Source organism: Molothrus ater, chromosome 19 (assembly GCF_012460135.2).
Source record: "Molothrus ater isolate BHLD 08-10-18 breed brown headed cowbird chromosome 19, BPBGC_Mater_1.1, whole genome shotgun sequence".
Lineage (NCBI taxonomy): Eukaryota > Metazoa > Chordata > Aves > Passeriformes > Icteridae > Molothrus > Molothrus ater.
Window position 1 is genome coordinate 5,422,906 of NC_050496.2, and position 17,654 is coordinate 5,440,559.

Here is a 17,654-nt window from a genome sequence, read left to right on the forward strand (position 1 = left end):
CAGCTCTCTGTTAGCTCTTCAAGGGGGTATTCATGGTGGGTTTTAACTTACAGACTGTCTTTCTTGTGTTTTGGTGATTTTTTCTGATTATTTAGCTTCTGCGCTATCAAGTGTAGTTGGGTTATAGAAAATCATTCCTATTCAAACCTGAGGGTAGGATTTAAGCCTTTTCAGTGGTTTCAGTGTGTGTATATGACTTGCCAGGTTTGATTTAATGTCTTCTCTGAGCCCGTAAGAGACACAAACTTGCTGATTGTCACACTGAATTGCAAAGATTTTTTAACGTGTTCTGCTGCTCAAAGCACCAGAATTTCAGGATGGTTGCTTTTACTTAGAGTTAGCCCAAACTTTTATTCCTGTGTCATATTATTTGAGGACACCTTCTGATAGGCATTTCCATTCCAACAACCCAATAGCACTCTGCTTTGTCTAGCTTGTATTTAAATCGACATGAGCTGTTTGAGTGGCAGAACCCAAACCATCGGTGCGGGCATTTCCAGACGGGTCTTTCCCAGGGCAGCCGGTGGGCAGCGGAGCGCATCCCCTCGCCTGCCGCGGGCTGTGCCGGTCCCGTGGTGCCGAGCCCGGGGCTCTCCTCGGGGGGCCGGCTGGCCACGTCCTCTCCCCGTTACATCGCTGTAATTCCCGCTGTGAGGAGCGGGAGAGATCCCCGGGAGAGGCGGGAGCGGGTAGGGCCCCCCCGGCGGGGCTTCGCCGCGGGACGCCCCGGGGCGAGGAGCGGCAGCGGCTCCCGGCGGGCCGGTGGCGGTGCCGCTCCCGCCCCCGGCAGCGCCGGGGCTGTCATTGGCCGCGGGACGCGTCACTCGCGCGAGCCGGGCCCGGGCGAGCGGCAGCGGGAGGAAGCGGCGGCCGCGCCGCGCCGGGCGGAGGGAGCGGCGCTGGGCGCGGCCCCGGCCATCGATCCGTGCCACTTCCCCTAATGGCCCGTCTCTTCCTCCTCCTCCCCCTCCCCTAGGGCGGATCGTCCCGCGGCCTCCCTGTATGTGAGAGACGGGGCCGGCGCCTCGCACGGAGCCGGGAGCCGCCGCCGCGGGAGGAGCGGAGGCTTCGGGGAGCGCTTCCTGCCCACCGCCCGCACCGCCGGGCGCGGCAGCCCCAGCATGGAAGCCATCGCCAAGTACGACTTCAAAGCCACCGCGGATGACGAGCTGAGCTTCAAACGGGGCGATATCCTTAAGGTAAGTGAAGGGCTCGGGCTCGGGTGTTCCCTCTTTACCCCTGGGCTGTTCAGTTTCTCTCTGAGTCTCTTCCTGTCCGTCTGACCTGACCCTCTTTTGGATCCCCAGAGAATGCCATCTCCTTTTCATACGGAGCCTCAAGATCTTCTAAATTGCAGTCACACCTCTGAGAGCAGGAGAGGCTATTTTGTTTCAGTATTAAGCATGTATCCCAAAGTCTCTCGATCTCTCTTCTGAGATCGGAATATTTGAAAACTTAGTCATAAACACGGCAGCAAATAAGCAGAAGTACAAGATAAAGGGGAATTCAGTGTAGAGATTATGAGAGGAAGCCCCGTGAAGTAATCAAGATCAATTTGGTATTCCTTTTCTTTGCCTCCTGCAAGGATTCTAATATCAAAGAACAGTGATTGGATTATTTCTCAGTAGATAATCTTTTTGCATCAGGCTGTCTAATATTGAAGCTGAGTTTTATCTTCAGTTGTGATGAACTGGAGTGATAAGCTTGTGGCTGAATATATAATGGATCTGTGCAGATGTAAGTGAATGTTGGAGTGTATTAGAGGAATTTTGGTCTATAGTTCTTTCAATATATCAAAGGCTTTTTAGGTTTCATCTTGGCTATATTACAGGAATTTGAAAAAAACAGTTGAGTTTCTACAACTGTAACAAAACTGGACACAAGAACAAGAACACATTTAATTTTGGTGGGGAGTAAAATACAAAACTCCTTAGTGATTTGGCCTTGGTGAAGTCTAGCTCAGAACTTTGTTGCTTCCAAGTAGTAAGAGCCATATTGCAAAATGCTTTAATGGAATTAATTCATAGTCACTATTTCTCCATAAAGGTGGGCTTCACCTTCCTAGTGTGATATATTTGGTGTTAAGGTGTCTTTAAGCTGCTTTTTTTCTAAAATGCTTGGAGTGGAAGCAGTTTTGAGAGGTGCTTTTCCTGCAGATGTAAGGCTGTAACTGTGTGTATGCTGACGAATCAAGTCCTGCAGACCTCAGTGGGATTACTCATCTGCTTAACACTTTTGCCAGGAAAGGGCTTGATTTTAACTCCTATTTTAAAATAAGCTAGAAAAAATAACCTTTATGTGTAAACCTACTATGTATCTTTTATAGCTGATATTTCAACTGTGGCTTTGTTAAAAGTGTGAGGCAATAAACAGATAAAGCTTGCTAAAGCATATCATGCTTTGAGATTTTAACTTATAAAATGATTGCATCTGTGTATGTCCTACACATCCCTGCCCCATAATTGGCCTAAAAACTCCTGTTAGACCTGTACACCTCAGTGCCACTGTGTGTGTAAATTACCAGGATATTTCCCAGGGCTATTTTTAAATGTTTGAGATTGTCAGAATTTTGGAAACCTTTAGTGATAACCTTGCTCTTTTTTTTTTTTTTTTTTTTTTTTTTTTTTTTTTTAACCTGAACTATGTTCTTCTATTTTGGGTTACTACTAGCTGCCCTCAACTTTTACAGTGTATTTGAAGTGGAGCATAGCTGAAGTCAGCTTTTAGAAAATGCTGAACAGGAAGGAAAAATGAAGTTTAATGAAATGTAGTATATTGTAAAGTGTATTCTCAGCTATTTTCATTTAGTATGGGGTAGAAGTTTATTTAAGTACATGAAAAAATACAATAAAATTTTCATTTGTTTAAAAATATGTTCTCTAAGGAGTAAAGGAAAAATACATTTTTTTAGTGTTTTTGAAGGTTAGTCTATGTGAAAAGTCTTAGATCTGTTCATAGTGGCTGATAGTAAGGTGTTCTTGAGTCTGTCTACTTGATGTCATCCCATTGATACAAATTTTTTCATACAAATAGAAACATATGTATACTGTTACACTGCATTAATAATTATATTTTTCCTAGAATACAAAGGATTTTCCTACTTTACCCTAAACCTCAGCTGAACACATCCTCAAAACATTTATGCACAATTCTTCATCTGTATTTCCTTTCTTTTCAGCTCATATTCATATGAAAATGCTCACAGATTTTACATGTTTACCTCATTGATGCATAAACTGAGCCATAGAAATGGTAAATTGCTCAAGATTATCACTAAAGTCAGCGGAAGCATCAGGACTTTCAGGAATCCTTCAGCACATAGTTGAACTGAGCTCTATGCAGTGTGGTGAGATTCATGTGTAAAGCTGGTGAATTTCAGACAAATAAATCCAAAGGAGTTAGAACTGTTCCACTTTACCCATACTGACAAACTTCTGTGGCACTTTGTTGCTTTGAAAAATCTGTTTCACTTCAGATGTGTTTGTGGTTGTGGAAATTAATTTCCACCCAAAATGCCAGATCTGTTTCTTAGAGCTCTGCTCATGACTGAGAAATCTTAGGCTGTCCCAGTCATGTGCCCTGTGTGATGGCTTTCATTAAGCAGGTCAATCCTCCTGTCCTCAAAGGAGTTGGGAAGAGGAATAAACTTGTGCCATGTTGAATGCACCTGCACCCTTCAGTGTCCCTTGCTGAGGGCCTGTGTTACTTCATGCATAGTGAAGCCTTTTAACTGTGAGACACCTGTGGTGATGCGCTCCAGAGGACCAGTCTGGCTGTTACAGGGTGGCAGAGCATTGATTTGTAGCAAAATGTGTCACACAAGCCAAGAACAAAATCTCTAACAGTTTAACTTCCAGTCCTTGGAAAACCATGTTTCTCCCTGTGGGGAGAGAAGGCAGAGATGCCCAGTCTGGCTGCTCTGACCTCAGCAGATAACTTGCCTATGATGTCATGTGCCATTACTGCTGCCTACCCACAGATTCAGGACCTGATTGAACAGCACTTGAACCGGAGCCATTAAGCTGGTTGTTAGTAATCTTGTGGCTGGTTTCCAAAAGTGAGTGAAGATAGTTGACCTTTGGCTTGCAATTGTAAAACAGCTGAGTGAAGAGGAAAAGTGCTTGGCCTCTTTTTTTTTTTTTTTTTCTTGTGGGCACTGCATGGTAAAAGCTGCTTCTATGGTTTCTGTAACCCTGGCAGGACAGCGTGTCCCCTACCCTCTGCCTAGTGCTTCTGTAGCAGTGTGTGGTACTGCCTCTCAGGAGATGCTCACTGACAGCTTTCTCTAAACTTCACATACTCTAAATACTACTGGCTGAGCCTTTCCAAAGAAAGGCAAGATTGCTGCTTCCTTCTGACAGTGCTGCAGCTCTCCAGCTTCATGCTTCTCCTGTTGCTTCACAGGAGCTTGTTGGTGACTGAGGTCCTGCTGGGAGAGGTGAAGGTGGCCGTTCCTGTTACTTTAAAATAAGGAAGCTGAGGGATTCCTACTTGAAATCTTGATTTACTGTTTTTTCATGTTGAACAGTTTGCAGTTGTCCTGATGCCTTTACAGTCTTCGCTTTTTTTTTTTTTTTTGCTATATATATTGAAGTTGGGAGGAGTTAGAGTCAGTCCCAGTATTTGTTATTCAGGTTTTATGTCCCCCAAAACTATCAGCCTTCATGCTAGATATCCAGATCTAAAGCATATTAATACGTGCTGATGGTTTGGCAGGAGCCAGGGGGAGAAAAGAGAAGAAAAATCACCATTCTTTGTCATCTCATTGTAATTTCTCTACTGCTGTGGTGCTCTGAGAACTGTTTCTGTGTGGTTAATGCAGGAGCACTAAACATATTAATTAATATCTTAAATTTTAGAATTGTTTTGTTTTTAAACTATAAACTACTGCTTCATTTCCTCTTTCTCCTTCTGTCATAGGGTTGGGGCATAGCTGGAAAGTGTTTTTCTAAAGAAGTGAATAATCTACTGTTCCCAGTAGATGTCATCATAATTAATTCAGGGGTGCTTAGAGATTGTTTTTATGACTCAAAACTGTCCAGGTGGTGCTTTAAGTAGAAGGTCATCATCTTGAATTTTGAGGTTTTTGCTTTTGTGTGATACACAAACCAGCTTCCTTATGTGCCAAAAGAAGATTTCCTTGATAGGATTTTGATCACTTCACAATTTGGTTCAGCCAAGTCAAGATTACTTTTCCCTTTCCGATCATACACTTGACAGTCGCCACAGGTTCTGTCCACATGAGTGTTTGTCACCACACTTATTTTCTTTGCCAGCCCTTAAGAGAATTGAGTGTTTGCTAACAGTTGATGCTGAGGTGGCATTTTCAGTTCCTGCATGAAAACCATTTTTCTATATCAGGATAGAGTGGAACAGTTTCAAATAGAGGCAGGAAGATGATAAATGAGGGGAGCACTGTCTCCCTACTGCTCTTTCCTCTCCCTCCTCTGTGTCTTCACCTGCATTGGCTGTTGTGTCATGGTGTCTGTCCTAGAGAACAGAAATTCAAGGCTTGCTGAAGAGATGTGCCAGTTTTTTCCTGGTTTGAGTGAAGCTGTCTTCACATTCATCCTTCCTCTCCCTTCTTTACACACTCCTCCATCATTTCCCATTCGTTGTAATGGGATGGGACTCCATGTGGTCTTGATGATTTTAATATGTGAGAAACAATTTTCTGAATTAATGATTCAGCCAAATTGCAAGCACTATGTGCTTTATAGTGAAATAGGTTGCCCAGAAAAGTTGTGGAATCCCCATTCTTGGAGATACCCAGACAAGTCCCTGAGCACTCTAATCTAATTAGACTGCTTTGAGCAGGAGGGTGAATTGGGTGTCTTCCAGAGGCCCTTCCAAGCTCCATTATTCTGTGACTTAGCTGTGAGTGGCAGCTCTGCTGTGTGTGATGGTTGATTTGTACAGGTGTGCTTAGGTCATGTTCCCTGGCTGCTGGCCTTGAATTAAGATGATAATTGCCATCAATATGTGATCAATATTGCAGTCTAAGATGGCAAAACTGTCAGAACACTACAGAGACATAAAACCAAGCACAATTATGTGAAATGTGGTTGATTTGGCAGCCTGGCAGCTGGAGATCTGTGTCAAAAAGAGATGCTGCCATAAGGGGCTGCATTCTTCTGATCTGCCAAAGTGTTCAAGGCCTGGTTTGAGTGCAAACTTCTCAAATACTGTTCCTCTTATGAAAGTAATCTGAAGGTGGGTTATGTTCCCTTAGCCAACTTCTGTAGGCATTAGGATGAAGTGTGTGGGAAGGAAATAGGTGATCTTAACAAAGTGTGTGTTCTGTATTTGTAGAAGAGCTTGGACCTGCTTAGATGAAGATCGTGTTGCTGAAGGTATTTCTGTGCAGGTGACATAGCTATGGAGTATTCCAGTCTGAAGGTGTAAAGTGGTCTTTGCAAGCAAGGAGTAAACACATTCCACCTTAAATATGACATCTTTATTTTTATTCAGAAGGTTTTTATGATGATTATTTAAACTTGTCCCTGAAAGCAGAGAAAGTTGAGCTCTGTGAGCTGCCTGAAGGCTGCAGGAGTTCTGAGTGTTGAACAAACACTGACTATAGCTAGTGGTCAGCTCAGCCTGATTTTGTGATAGTGCCTTAGCACATGTTGCATTCTCTGATAACCAGGGAGATGGTGCTAATTTGAAGCTCAGCTGCCTTTGCCAGTTTAATGGAGGAGTTGTTACAGCCTCTCTGCAAGGTCCAGCTTGTGATATGCCAGGCATGACAGACAAGTGTTAGCTCAGGCATAGCAGCAAATCACATTTTGGCTTGATAAATTATTTATCTGCTTTGTTCAACCTGCTTGTCAAACTGCAACCAACATGACGTGCTTTTGTTTTTATTTACTGGCAACACAAAAATGCTGCCTCCCCTCTTCGGTCAGGTGACATCTCTGTTGTGTTAACTATTGTGATTAGGGATTGTGTGAGAATTTCAGATCAATAACATCTGTTACTCTTGGACATCCTGGGTGTTAATGAACTAACTTTGATTTAATTGTGTTAAATTAAAATGGTAAAAGCTTGATTGCAGCTTGAGGGAAGAAAAGAAGGATTATGATTTTTAGTGGCATGTATTAAGGATTGGGAGTGTATTCATAGATTTCCAGTTTATGTGTGGAGTCCTGCTAATTGCTGGAGGAGGGATCTTGTTTGTAATGATACTCAGACTTTTCTGATTTCTCTCTATAACTAATAAGGATCCAACTAAGCAAGGGAAGATAAGAAATCCAGTTTTTCTGTGTGGAGCTCAGCCTCACAAGGAGTGAACTATATGACCCCTTGATAAAATCCCTTGTGCTTTAAAATTGCCAAGGGCTTCATACCATAAGTCAAATACTAAAGCCTGAACTTCAGGAAAAAAAAGTGCTGGGCTAAACTAATCCTATTTTATGAAAATGTAAGAAAATCAGGCATTAGTGCCCTAACCACACTGGAGCAAATAAATCTTATAATCTCAAATTGAGCAAAAAAGGTGCTTTAATTTACCAATCTTGATTAATTTTACAGTTGAAATCTAAACTAGAAGAACTACTAAAGATAATGTTTGGACATTTTCACAACTGCTGTGAGACTGAAGTATTGTATTATAAGCTATTGTACTAGAGATGGCAGATTTCCATATTTGCTCTTTATCCCTGAATTACGACCTTTGCTAAATTTTTAATAATTCTATTTATATGCATTTTAAAAGGTTTGAAGAATCAAAGCTAATTTTACAACCGTAACAACAAACGACTTAGAAACAACAAACCAAGTGGAGATGAGTTTTGAGTTTTTCCTATGTGTCTTTGTGGCATCACCTTTCTTCTGGTCTGTGGTGCTGAATTGCAGAATGTCCTTTCTGTCCTGAATGTCCTAGGTGTGACAGCAGAGGGTTGTTGCAGCAGTGACACCTGAGGTGTCTGTCAGGTCCATGGGTTTGTCTGCATTGTGTGGTCAAGAGAAGGGACTGGATCTTCTTTAGCTACAGCCAAGCTGACCTCGAGGTGGCTGGACTAAAGATAACCACACTGTGGGATTTGATGTGGATTACAAAACTCACACAGGAGTCTGGATGAATTCTTTGCTGTGTTAGTTAAGGTCTGAGCAGCAACTCTTCATTAACACAGTATAGCAGAGGATAAGCCTTTTTCCCTTCTTCCCCCTGCCCTTACTTTTTTCAGTGCTAGTGGGATGGGTCCTAGCCAGGGAGTTGAAGCTGAGACTTGGAAATAGAATATTTACATAGGAAGGTGACCAAGGGAATGCATTTGTTCTTTCTCTGCCCAGTCTTACAGCCTTAGAAATGGAGCATTTGTGTAGCTCTCTGTTTCACTGGGGCACTAGTGAAAAGAGGCACTAGGTCCAAGTGTTTTATGTTTTACTTGCTTCATTTAACTAGGAAAGCTGCCTTTGAGCTCTATAATTTCCAGTTTTCTCTGAAAATTGTGTTAGATTTAAAATGCAAATGAGTGGGTGACTTGTGTGTGTTCTGCATTTGAAGGTAGATCAGGAGACTGATACTGCAGCAGTTTGATACACAGTTCTTATCTGCAGCTTTATCCCCCAGCTGTTCTTGCTCTTTCATTTCCTTTGCTGGTCCTGCAGTGGCACTTATCTCCCAGGCTGGGCAAGCACCAGTGACTGGAATAATTAATATACACTTGGAAATAAGTGTGGCTTTTGGATGCTTTGGCCCTTGGAAGAGAAAGTAGGAAAGGAGAATACTTTCTTTTGGAGTGGACTGCATTTGTTTCCATTTTCTACATTGGGAAATGCTGGATGAAATTGTTTATTTTCCTCAAATAGCCAAATCTTTTTAGACAGACCAGCAACATTGTCCATTTCAATCTGTCAAGCCTGGGGCTTGTCCTTGTTTGTCATTTTGAGGCCCCTGCCCTGTTGCTGAGTATTTAAAGCACTGTGTGAGTGGCACATGCCTTCAGCTTTGAAGACATCTTGTAACACCTCCTAGGAGTAGGTGTTCAAGTGGAACAGAAAACGTTGTGAAGCAGAATGTCTGTGGTGGAGCCTGAACTTGTTCCCATGGCTTGTATGCATGATTGGTGCCACCATCTGACAACTCAAGTGAGAATTGCTTTAACAAACTTAAAAATGTGTTTTTTCATGATGACATGTGCTGAACACACGGAGTTGTACAGCTGAGCTCTAATGGAGCAAAAAGTGAACTGACAGTCTCCAAAACTGCTCATGAAAATTATTTTTAGGATATTTATTATATTCCTGAATCCCAGATGCTACTCTACAATACTTCCTGATTAGTGGCTAGATGCATCTGAAATTTGCATTTTAAATGGTTGTGTTCATAATTTTCCTCAGCCTGTATGTCTCTCTTTAAGAAAATAATGGTGTTTTTCTATAGATACTGACTAGAAGCCCATTTTAAAAATGTTTTAAATGTCTTGAAGAGCTTAAGAGGCTTTTTATCCCCTTCAGCAATGACTGCTCACTTGAATTTCTGTACCTGATCTTGGATTCTTTTGTCTCCAACTATTTGAGGTTGTGTAAAGCAAATAGTCCTGGTATTGGGAACTCATGAAATCAGTTGGGGTTTGATCCTGTGGTGGGAGATCAGAACAGTGACTGGAATAAGGCAAAAGCTAGGAACAGCTATTTCTGTCTAGTAAGTAGATTGTCAGCCTCTGTGGAGTAATTAATTTAGAATGGTGATGTTCAAATGTTACTGCCCTTTATAAATAAAATATAAGAGAATACTCAACAGAGTAGAATTATTCTGTTTGTACCTGCTGGATTTACTGGTTTGCATGAGTTCGTGTCAGCCTGCACGCAGGGCTGGGAGCTGCCTGTTGGCTCCACTGCAGCTGGACCTCATGCAGAGAGAGCAGAAAGCTTTTTTTTCTTTCCCTCTCTTCAGCTGAACTGTAATTATACTGTTAGTCTCTAAAACCTCTTATTTAAATAATTTGTCTCTGGAATTCATGCTTTCTCCATGGAGCCAACCTCCTTCTTGCCCTAACTTGTACTAAAACTCTACAGGTTTATGGGGGGGGGAGGGAAGTGCTGCTGTTATGCAAAATTGTTTCCCTTGGGAGGAAAGGGGGAAATTCTTCATGAGTTATGTATGAGACAGCAGGTTCCACTAATCATAGCAGCTCTGCTAGTACTGAAGACTTGTAGTATGAGCTAGTCAGCCCTCTGGTTTGTGAGAAATTGGCACAAAATTTTAAATTCTTGCAACTCTTGCTGAGCTTGAGTAGGTTTTGCCATTATAAGTCCTGATGTACAGTCAAATTTTGAGTATTCTTTTGTTACCTACCCTTCTTTAGTATAAGTATGAAAATGATACTTTAACCATTTGATCTGGTTTTTACTTACTGCTGTTAACAATAGATTATGGTCTGCTTGGAAAGAGCTATGCTTAGATTCCTAATCTAAGTGGATTTATTTTAGAATAAGTAGGATTTTAAGCTGCAGAAGTGTGTACTTTTTGTGAGTACCTCTGGAAAATCTGCCACTTTTACTTGGGAGGTATTTCCCTGAGCTCCTGTGCAGTTCAGGTCTTGTGCTCTAATCTTTACTATTTCTGAGGGCACAACTAATCAAGGAAATTCTTGGGAGGGGGGAGGGAAACAAGGGTTCAAAGTGCATCCTGCAGTTGCAGAAGGGAAAAGAACCAAATGCAAGGAGGAAGATGAAGAGAAGGTGGCATCCAAGGACGGTGAACACTTTTAAAGATGAAATTTGGCAATTAAAATCTTCTTTTTCCTAACCTTGCCTTTGAATAATGCTTGAATTTTGGTGACATGAACATCAGCTTGACAAATTTGCCTTGTCCAGGCTATATTAGGGGAACCTGTTGTTCATATATTTCACAGCCTAATTTTGTTTCTGTAATAGTCTACATGTCCTCAAAGACTACTTGAACAAGATGGATCCTTAAGTCTGGAAGTGCTCAAGCATGGGCTGGCAGTTCAGCTCCCTGCTGACCACTGGAATGGAGGAAGCAGAAGTTGCTTCTGCTTCCTCCTTGTCTTCACTTCTGTCCCTATTTCTTAAAATACATTTTGCACTACCACCTCTGCCCTACCTCTCCTGAAACTATAGTTTGTCAAAAATGGTGTGGATTTGACTGTTTCTGCCAGGGTGTTAAAACTTTCTTCCAGCCTCAAGCTGTCTTGACATTTCCTTACACTTCACTAAGAAGAGATACATTCCTCATTTTTCTTCCCTGAAAATTGCCTGTGAAGTTCAGAGTGTCACTTGCTCTCTGCCAGGATGGGCAGCTGAAGACTTGTGACACTCCCTAAAATCATTGAATTGCCTAGGTTGGAAAAGACCCCTGAGATAATCATCCAACCTTACTACCTGGAAAAATTCAGATTTAAACCAACAAACAACCTTCTCTGCAGGGTCACAAAAAATAAAGATAACCAAAGTGATTATAGTTGACCCACATTTCCTGATTTCCACCCTTCCCATTAGAGTTTGTTGTGTCTGGAAATCTCGCAAGCTGTTACCTTTGCTCTCTTTAGGTAATGTAAGAAGGAAAGGCATAAGTAAAAAGGCTTCCAGCATTTCTATAAACTTTGTTGAGCTTTCTTTCCTTTGAAAAGTTTGTCTTTCAGTCCACCTGTCTCTGTTTAGATTACAAACACCTGCATGATGTCGCAGTAAGATTAGAGGCACTGTTGATTCTATTTGCATGATGAGTAATAAATTCCTCCTAAAGCTTGTTTGTTGAGAAGAAAACATTATTTTTAACATTCCAGAAAGGCTGAAGTTATTAAACATTGGCCAATACATTGATAAAAGAGCTGCTCTACAGGCTGGTCAGCTACTGAAAAAGATCTGTGGGTGACTCAGGAGTGCTGCAGGTTGAAATTCTGTGGAAGTGGCTGAATTACCCCCCAGGGGTATTTTTCTGAACCCTTTGGGGCTCCCTAGTTTGAAGTCCTCACAAACAAAATACTGTTAAACAATCTTCTAAGTTTGCTTTGACTCTAACTGGATTTAACCGTTCTTGGACAAAATTGCAGTCAAAACTGAGAAGTCTGGCCATACCTAATGAAAGTCTTCTAAAAGCACCTGTTTTCCCTTACTCATTGTTCCCAGAACTCCCAGTTTACTAACTGGGAGGGAGAGGCCATTATCCAGATGGGTGAATACTAACTCTCGTGTCCTAATGGCAGGGATCAGGTAACACTCCTGGGGTGTGCTTGGGTTTGCCAAGGTTTTTCAGCCCCCCCAGACAGATTTGAGTTGACCTTTCACATGGCCCTTGTACTGTGCTGCCAGCTACCTGTATTAGTCAGCTTTCTCCACTCACTGTTGGTTGCTACAGATAATACTCAGTTTATTGTACCTTTATAATGGATTATGTATTGTGCTTTAAACTTTCTTCAATGGAAGTAAATTCTGCTTTTCACAGTGTTCTGGGAGTAGTTCCCATCTGAAGTGAATTATGCAAATTTCACAATTAAAAGAAATAGAAAACCATTTACACATAGGTTTTTCCTTTGTTCTTTGTACTCTGAATATTTGCCATTCTACACTGGGCTAGATGGAGCACTCCAATGCTGACTGTGTTGGTCAGATGTCCAGCCCTGGACATCATCTTCCTCTTTGTGTAAGGTGTTGGCTTCTTTCAGTCAGGCTGGAGTGACTCACTCAGCCGGAGGCTGTGCCTGGCTATTGGTGGCCACACCTTCTGTGCATCTTTCTAAAACCCATCTTGAATCCATCTGTACCTTACAGCATGAAAGCCTCATAACATTAACATGTACTGTGTGAAATAAAGTCTCTTGCTTCATTTGAAACTTGCTACCTGGGAGTGTTACTGATTATTTTTTTCTTCTTTTCTCTCCCCCTCCCTTTGCAAGAGACTATAGCAAAACATTTCCCCTGTACTTCTCATGGGGAGAATTGATTTGCGAATGTCTTCTTGTCTTGGTTGCATTTTTTTTTTCTGAGAAGGAGATAGGGAGAGTTTGATCTCTTACTGTCCAAAACTCATTCCATGCTTTGTTGTATCTTGGTTCTTTTTGCAACTCTTTTAGTTCATTTTAACCCATTCCAAAAAAATGCTAAATGTAAGTACTCATGATAGAGGGGCTGACACAAATTTAGTGTCAGAATATTTGTTTTGTTTCGTTCTTACGAGAAACAAGTAATGTTTCTAATTTATTTTCAGATTGCTGCCCCTTTGATTGTGTTATAATTGCTGAGGAGTAATAGTTTAAAATCCTTAGCTTCATATATTCACAGTTCTTTGGCTTTTTGGTTGTGTTTTTTCTCACACACCTTATTTTCCATATTGTATTTAATCTCACATTTATCACTTGGCCTTTTAGTATTATAAGTTACCAGTGTAACTGATGAATTTTAGGTTTTGAGTACATTTAGTCACTCTCTTGATGAACTTTGTCACTTCACCCCTCTGTTACTTTCTTGGATGGCTCCTGGAGCTGCAGCCAGTCCCGAGATCCTGTGGCACAGCCTCCCTGTGCTACAGACACTGACCCTTTGGTTTCTTTTTTGTGGTTCCTATGTTGTTAATGAGCACATTTGTGGGGAGGGGTAGCCAAAAGTTGAGTTGTTGGGTTTTTAAATGAAGCAGCTCAAATAAACCTTAGAAAAGCCTGTGACTATTTCCAGTTTATCACAATGAATGATTCATCTGCTCTCTATATGGAGTTACATTTTTGTTCTCTCCTGCCACTGATTAAGTGGAGGTCTGAGGTGATGATTGCTTTTTGCTTTTATAGCTTTGCCAGAAGAGCCCAGCCTCCAAACAGCTGTCTGAGTCAACTTAATTGGATATTTGCTGTACTTCCAGGGGGGTTTTATGGCTGTAGACTGGCAATATTGCTGCAAAGCAGCTGGGACCAAACCAGCAGCTGTCATCTCATCACATGTATTTTAAAGTCTTTAGATAAGGCCTGGTCCTGGTTGCTGAGTAAATCCCTGAGCTGGCTTCCACATATTGAGGTCTTCCCAGAACTTCACTGTTGGGAATCTTTTTGGATGCATCCACACTAATGCGTGGTCTGAAAATCCCATTTTGTTGTGTAGGAGTGATTGACCCATTGTCTGGGTCCTAGGGGGAGATTTTTGTGGCCAAGGCATTGACTGTCCCAGTTAGGGAGAGTTTTAATGCCTTAGCTTTTATTGTGACTTGCAACAGAGATACTGTGCTCCTATAGTGTACTTGGATGCTTAAAATTAGTCTGTGTCAAATAATGCACCCTCAGGTGTAAGTGACCTGCATTGTGATTTCCCTTCCAGGTTACTGCAACGGAGCCGTCATGAGTTCTGTTCTTGTTCTAATTTCTTCTTGACCTGGAACAATTCTTCTAATTTGAGACACTAATTAGGAGATGGTTTTAGTTATCTCTGATCTTTTCCATAAAGAATTTTGTGCCTCAGCTGTCTTGACTTTATGATTTTGGAGCAAGTTACTGCTTTTGGCATTTCATATCTGCATTTCTGCATTATTCATATAAGGAGACTCTTGGATTTTTTTGTTTTTGCCCACAAGTCAAGAGAGCAGCAATAGACTTTCATTGTCAATATAGCTGGTGTTTCTAATTGTTATATTAAAAAAAAAGGCAGCATTTATCACTTTAATATTTTCTGTTCTTCTGAGATAATGTAAGTAATGTCTCTTTTTAAATTTTAAAAAATTATTCCTCTATTAGGATACTGCTTTTCTTTCTAACCCAGAGTAACTCTGGGCAACTGTTTCTTAGCCCAATCCATGGGATAGTGAGCTACAAGACACTAGTGTGGGTTCAGTCTGTTCATGATACAAAGTTCTTTTCTAACTTTGTGTGAGTAAATGGCATTTAAATGCTTTATTTTCCTTTTATGGAGAGCATTGGACATAAACAAATGCTATTTTATTAGTTCTGAAGTGAAAGAGGAACTTCATTGCACAAGGGGATTTTTTTAAGCATTACTTTGATGTGCAGATGTTGCCCCCTCTTTTTTTTTTATTCTTCTCATTTTCCCCTCTCCCCTCCCTTCCAGTGTGTAATTGAGCAGTTTACTTTCAGTAAGCCCCCACAGCTGTGATTTTGGACTTTTTCTGAGGTAGAATGAAAATTAAAGTTGCTTTGGAGCTCTTGGGCCTTGTACTTTCCCAGTTGAAGTCAGTTTAGGAGCAGTATTTTGGCATGAGTGGATGTCACAGACCATCAGCAGCTCTGGCACACGTGTGGTCCTTGATGTACAATGTCATCTTTCCTCCTTTCCAAAAGAGGAGATTATTGATGGCTTTCCACTTTCTGCTATTCAAAGTGACATCTGGTGCTTCTCTTTGGGCTTAGACGAATGCCATCTAGTTCTGATAGCTTTTGTTGTTTTAAAGGAATGGTTTCATCCTTTGCCATCTGATTCCATGTCTGTGGTTCAGATGGCCTTCTCTCCAGCCCCTCTCTCCATCAGCAGTTACCAAAGCATGTTCTTTCCTCAGTCTCCTGAGGAGTGTGTGTTTTTACAGGCTCGGGTGGGAGGGTGTTTTTCTTTTCTCTTTAAAAAAAAGGCTAAGCTTTCCTGTTTGGCAAGAAATTGCTGAGCTTTTTATGGTTAAATTGAGGCCACTGTGACCCCAGAATTTGTTATTCCAGACTTATGAGTATGGAATTGTGCGTGTTTAATTCTGTATCCTATTGGTTCTCCACTAATTGAACCTTCATTTAATGATGAGTTTGGAGAAGAAAGAAAAATGGATTAATGTTGGAATGAATTATAACTTTTTTGACTCAGGCCTGTTGTGACCCAAAAATAGGCTAAACTTAAATGTCATTAAAAGATTTCTGGGATACAATAGTTCATTATTCTGTGGCAGCCTGAAAACAATCATACATTTCTTCTGAAAGTTACCATGGATTGAAGATCAACATGAGACATTGGTACAGCAACCCCACTCTGTTTTTAGAGAATTTGATGTGTTTGCCCCACTGAGGTTTGCATATGCTAAGGGCACGAGTCACTGGCAAAGCGCTGAGGAAGCTTTGTGCTGGAATATTGGCACTTGTGTAAAAGATGGGATTGATGGTGGGGACGTGGATTGCCCAGTCTTTGTCATCAAATTGCTGAAGATACAATGTTAATAATATTGACATACAAGTTGTGTGCCTCATGATCAAAGAGCTATGGAAACCTGGAAAAGAAATGAAGGATTTATAACTTAAACCAGTTGTTTGGGAAACTGTAGATTTGGAAAGATCACTGAGCATAACTACTTGGTGCAGTTTGGTTCTACTGGCTTTTAAAACTGTTAGAATAATTGCTCAGAACAACCTGTGAAGCAAAATTGTGATGTGTTTTCAGAAAGGTTAGTTAACTGCAAAATCCACTGAAATCCATTTTTCCTGTATGGTTTTTTAACATATATTTTGTTTATTGTGTTTGCCTTGGTGACTGATTTTTTTTTACACTAAGGTTTGCTTCTTGCAGGCCCAGAAGTTTGAATTCAGTGTTAATCATGGCTTTGGTGAACAAAGATCTTTCAGTACGTTTGTTATTTGAATTCTTTTTCTCTTAGTAGAACCTGGCCAGGTGGAAATGACCAGAGTTGCATCTCTTAAAAACCTCCAGAGCTGGCTTGAACAGCATGTAACAATGGGCTGTTTGAACTGTCTTTGAACTTCGGGTTATTAACATTAGCATAGTCCTGGTTGGGTTTTTGTTCTTGTTGTTGTTTTTGAAACCAACCAGGTTGAGTTTTTTTGTTGGGTGTCTTTTGAAGTGTGACTGATGGCCTGCACCAGTCCATTGAAACACGGTGCAGGGAAATGTGCCCTCTCAAGCCTTTAAATGCAAGTCCCCAAAAAATCTTTTTGCAATAAAGCCCTCTTTATTATCCTTTCTTTCTCCCCCATTCAGTTACATGAGCAGGGAAATCACTGGTGTTCCTGTGATGTTGAACAGTAAAGCTTCATCTCTTTTCTCCTGGTTTGGTGAGATTGGAGCTGTCCTGTGAAATGTTGGTGAGTTTAATGTTCTAGAGCCAGTGGTGCAAGCTGCCCCCAGTGAGGTGTTACCTGTCACACTCAGGTTTGCAGGCTCTTGGGGTACTTTGCATTATGTAAATGGGACAGGAATGAGTCAGAGAGGCTCAACATTCGGATCAGAAACCATTTGCAAGTGTCTTCCTCTTGTGTGTGCATGTCCCGCTAGCAGCAGGGAAGTGGGAACAACTTGCAGTTACAGGAAAACGAGGAGAGTTCCCTTTTCTATTAAATGTTCTCACTCTGAAGATCAGCCAGACTAAATACCTGTCCCTTTCCTCTTCAGTTCAAGATGTTGCCAGACATAAGTCAGTAAAAACATTAAATAAAACTTAATTAAAAAATGCACTGATTAAAACCATCCCTCTGCAGGTGACAAATGTCTGGTAAGTATCACTGCAGTTCCTCAGTGGTAAATTAGTGGCTTAAATGCCTTAAACAGTGTTTTTTATCTTGTAGAAAACTGAGCTCTCATGTCACACTGAGCCAAAATGTTGTTGGCTCTATGCATTGAAATTGCCTTGACTTGTGCAGGGTAAGCTTCATTAATTTCTTTTTTTATAGTCAATGCTGCTTTATAAGTGAATTTCTAATCTAGTTATGAAAGTGTCTTGTTTTAAGCAAGGGTTTGACTGCATGCAGTTGGATCAAGGT

General features: G+C 41.2%; 1 protein-coding gene across 2 annotated transcripts in view; it reads left to right on the forward strand.

The window, feature by feature from the left end:
• Positions 1-17,654, forward strand: part of GRB2 (growth factor receptor bound protein 2) — a 55,271-nt gene that overhangs the window by 9,307 nt on the left and 28,310 nt on the right. For both annotated transcript variants that reach the window (XM_036394491.2, XM_036394492.2), the window contains exon 2: positions 977-1,199. In XM_036394491.2, the coding sequence (XP_036250384.1) occupies positions 1,122-1,199 (78 nt within the window). In that variant the 5' untranslated portion in view covers positions 977-1,121. The remainder of the gene's footprint in view (positions 1-976; positions 1,200-17,654) is intronic.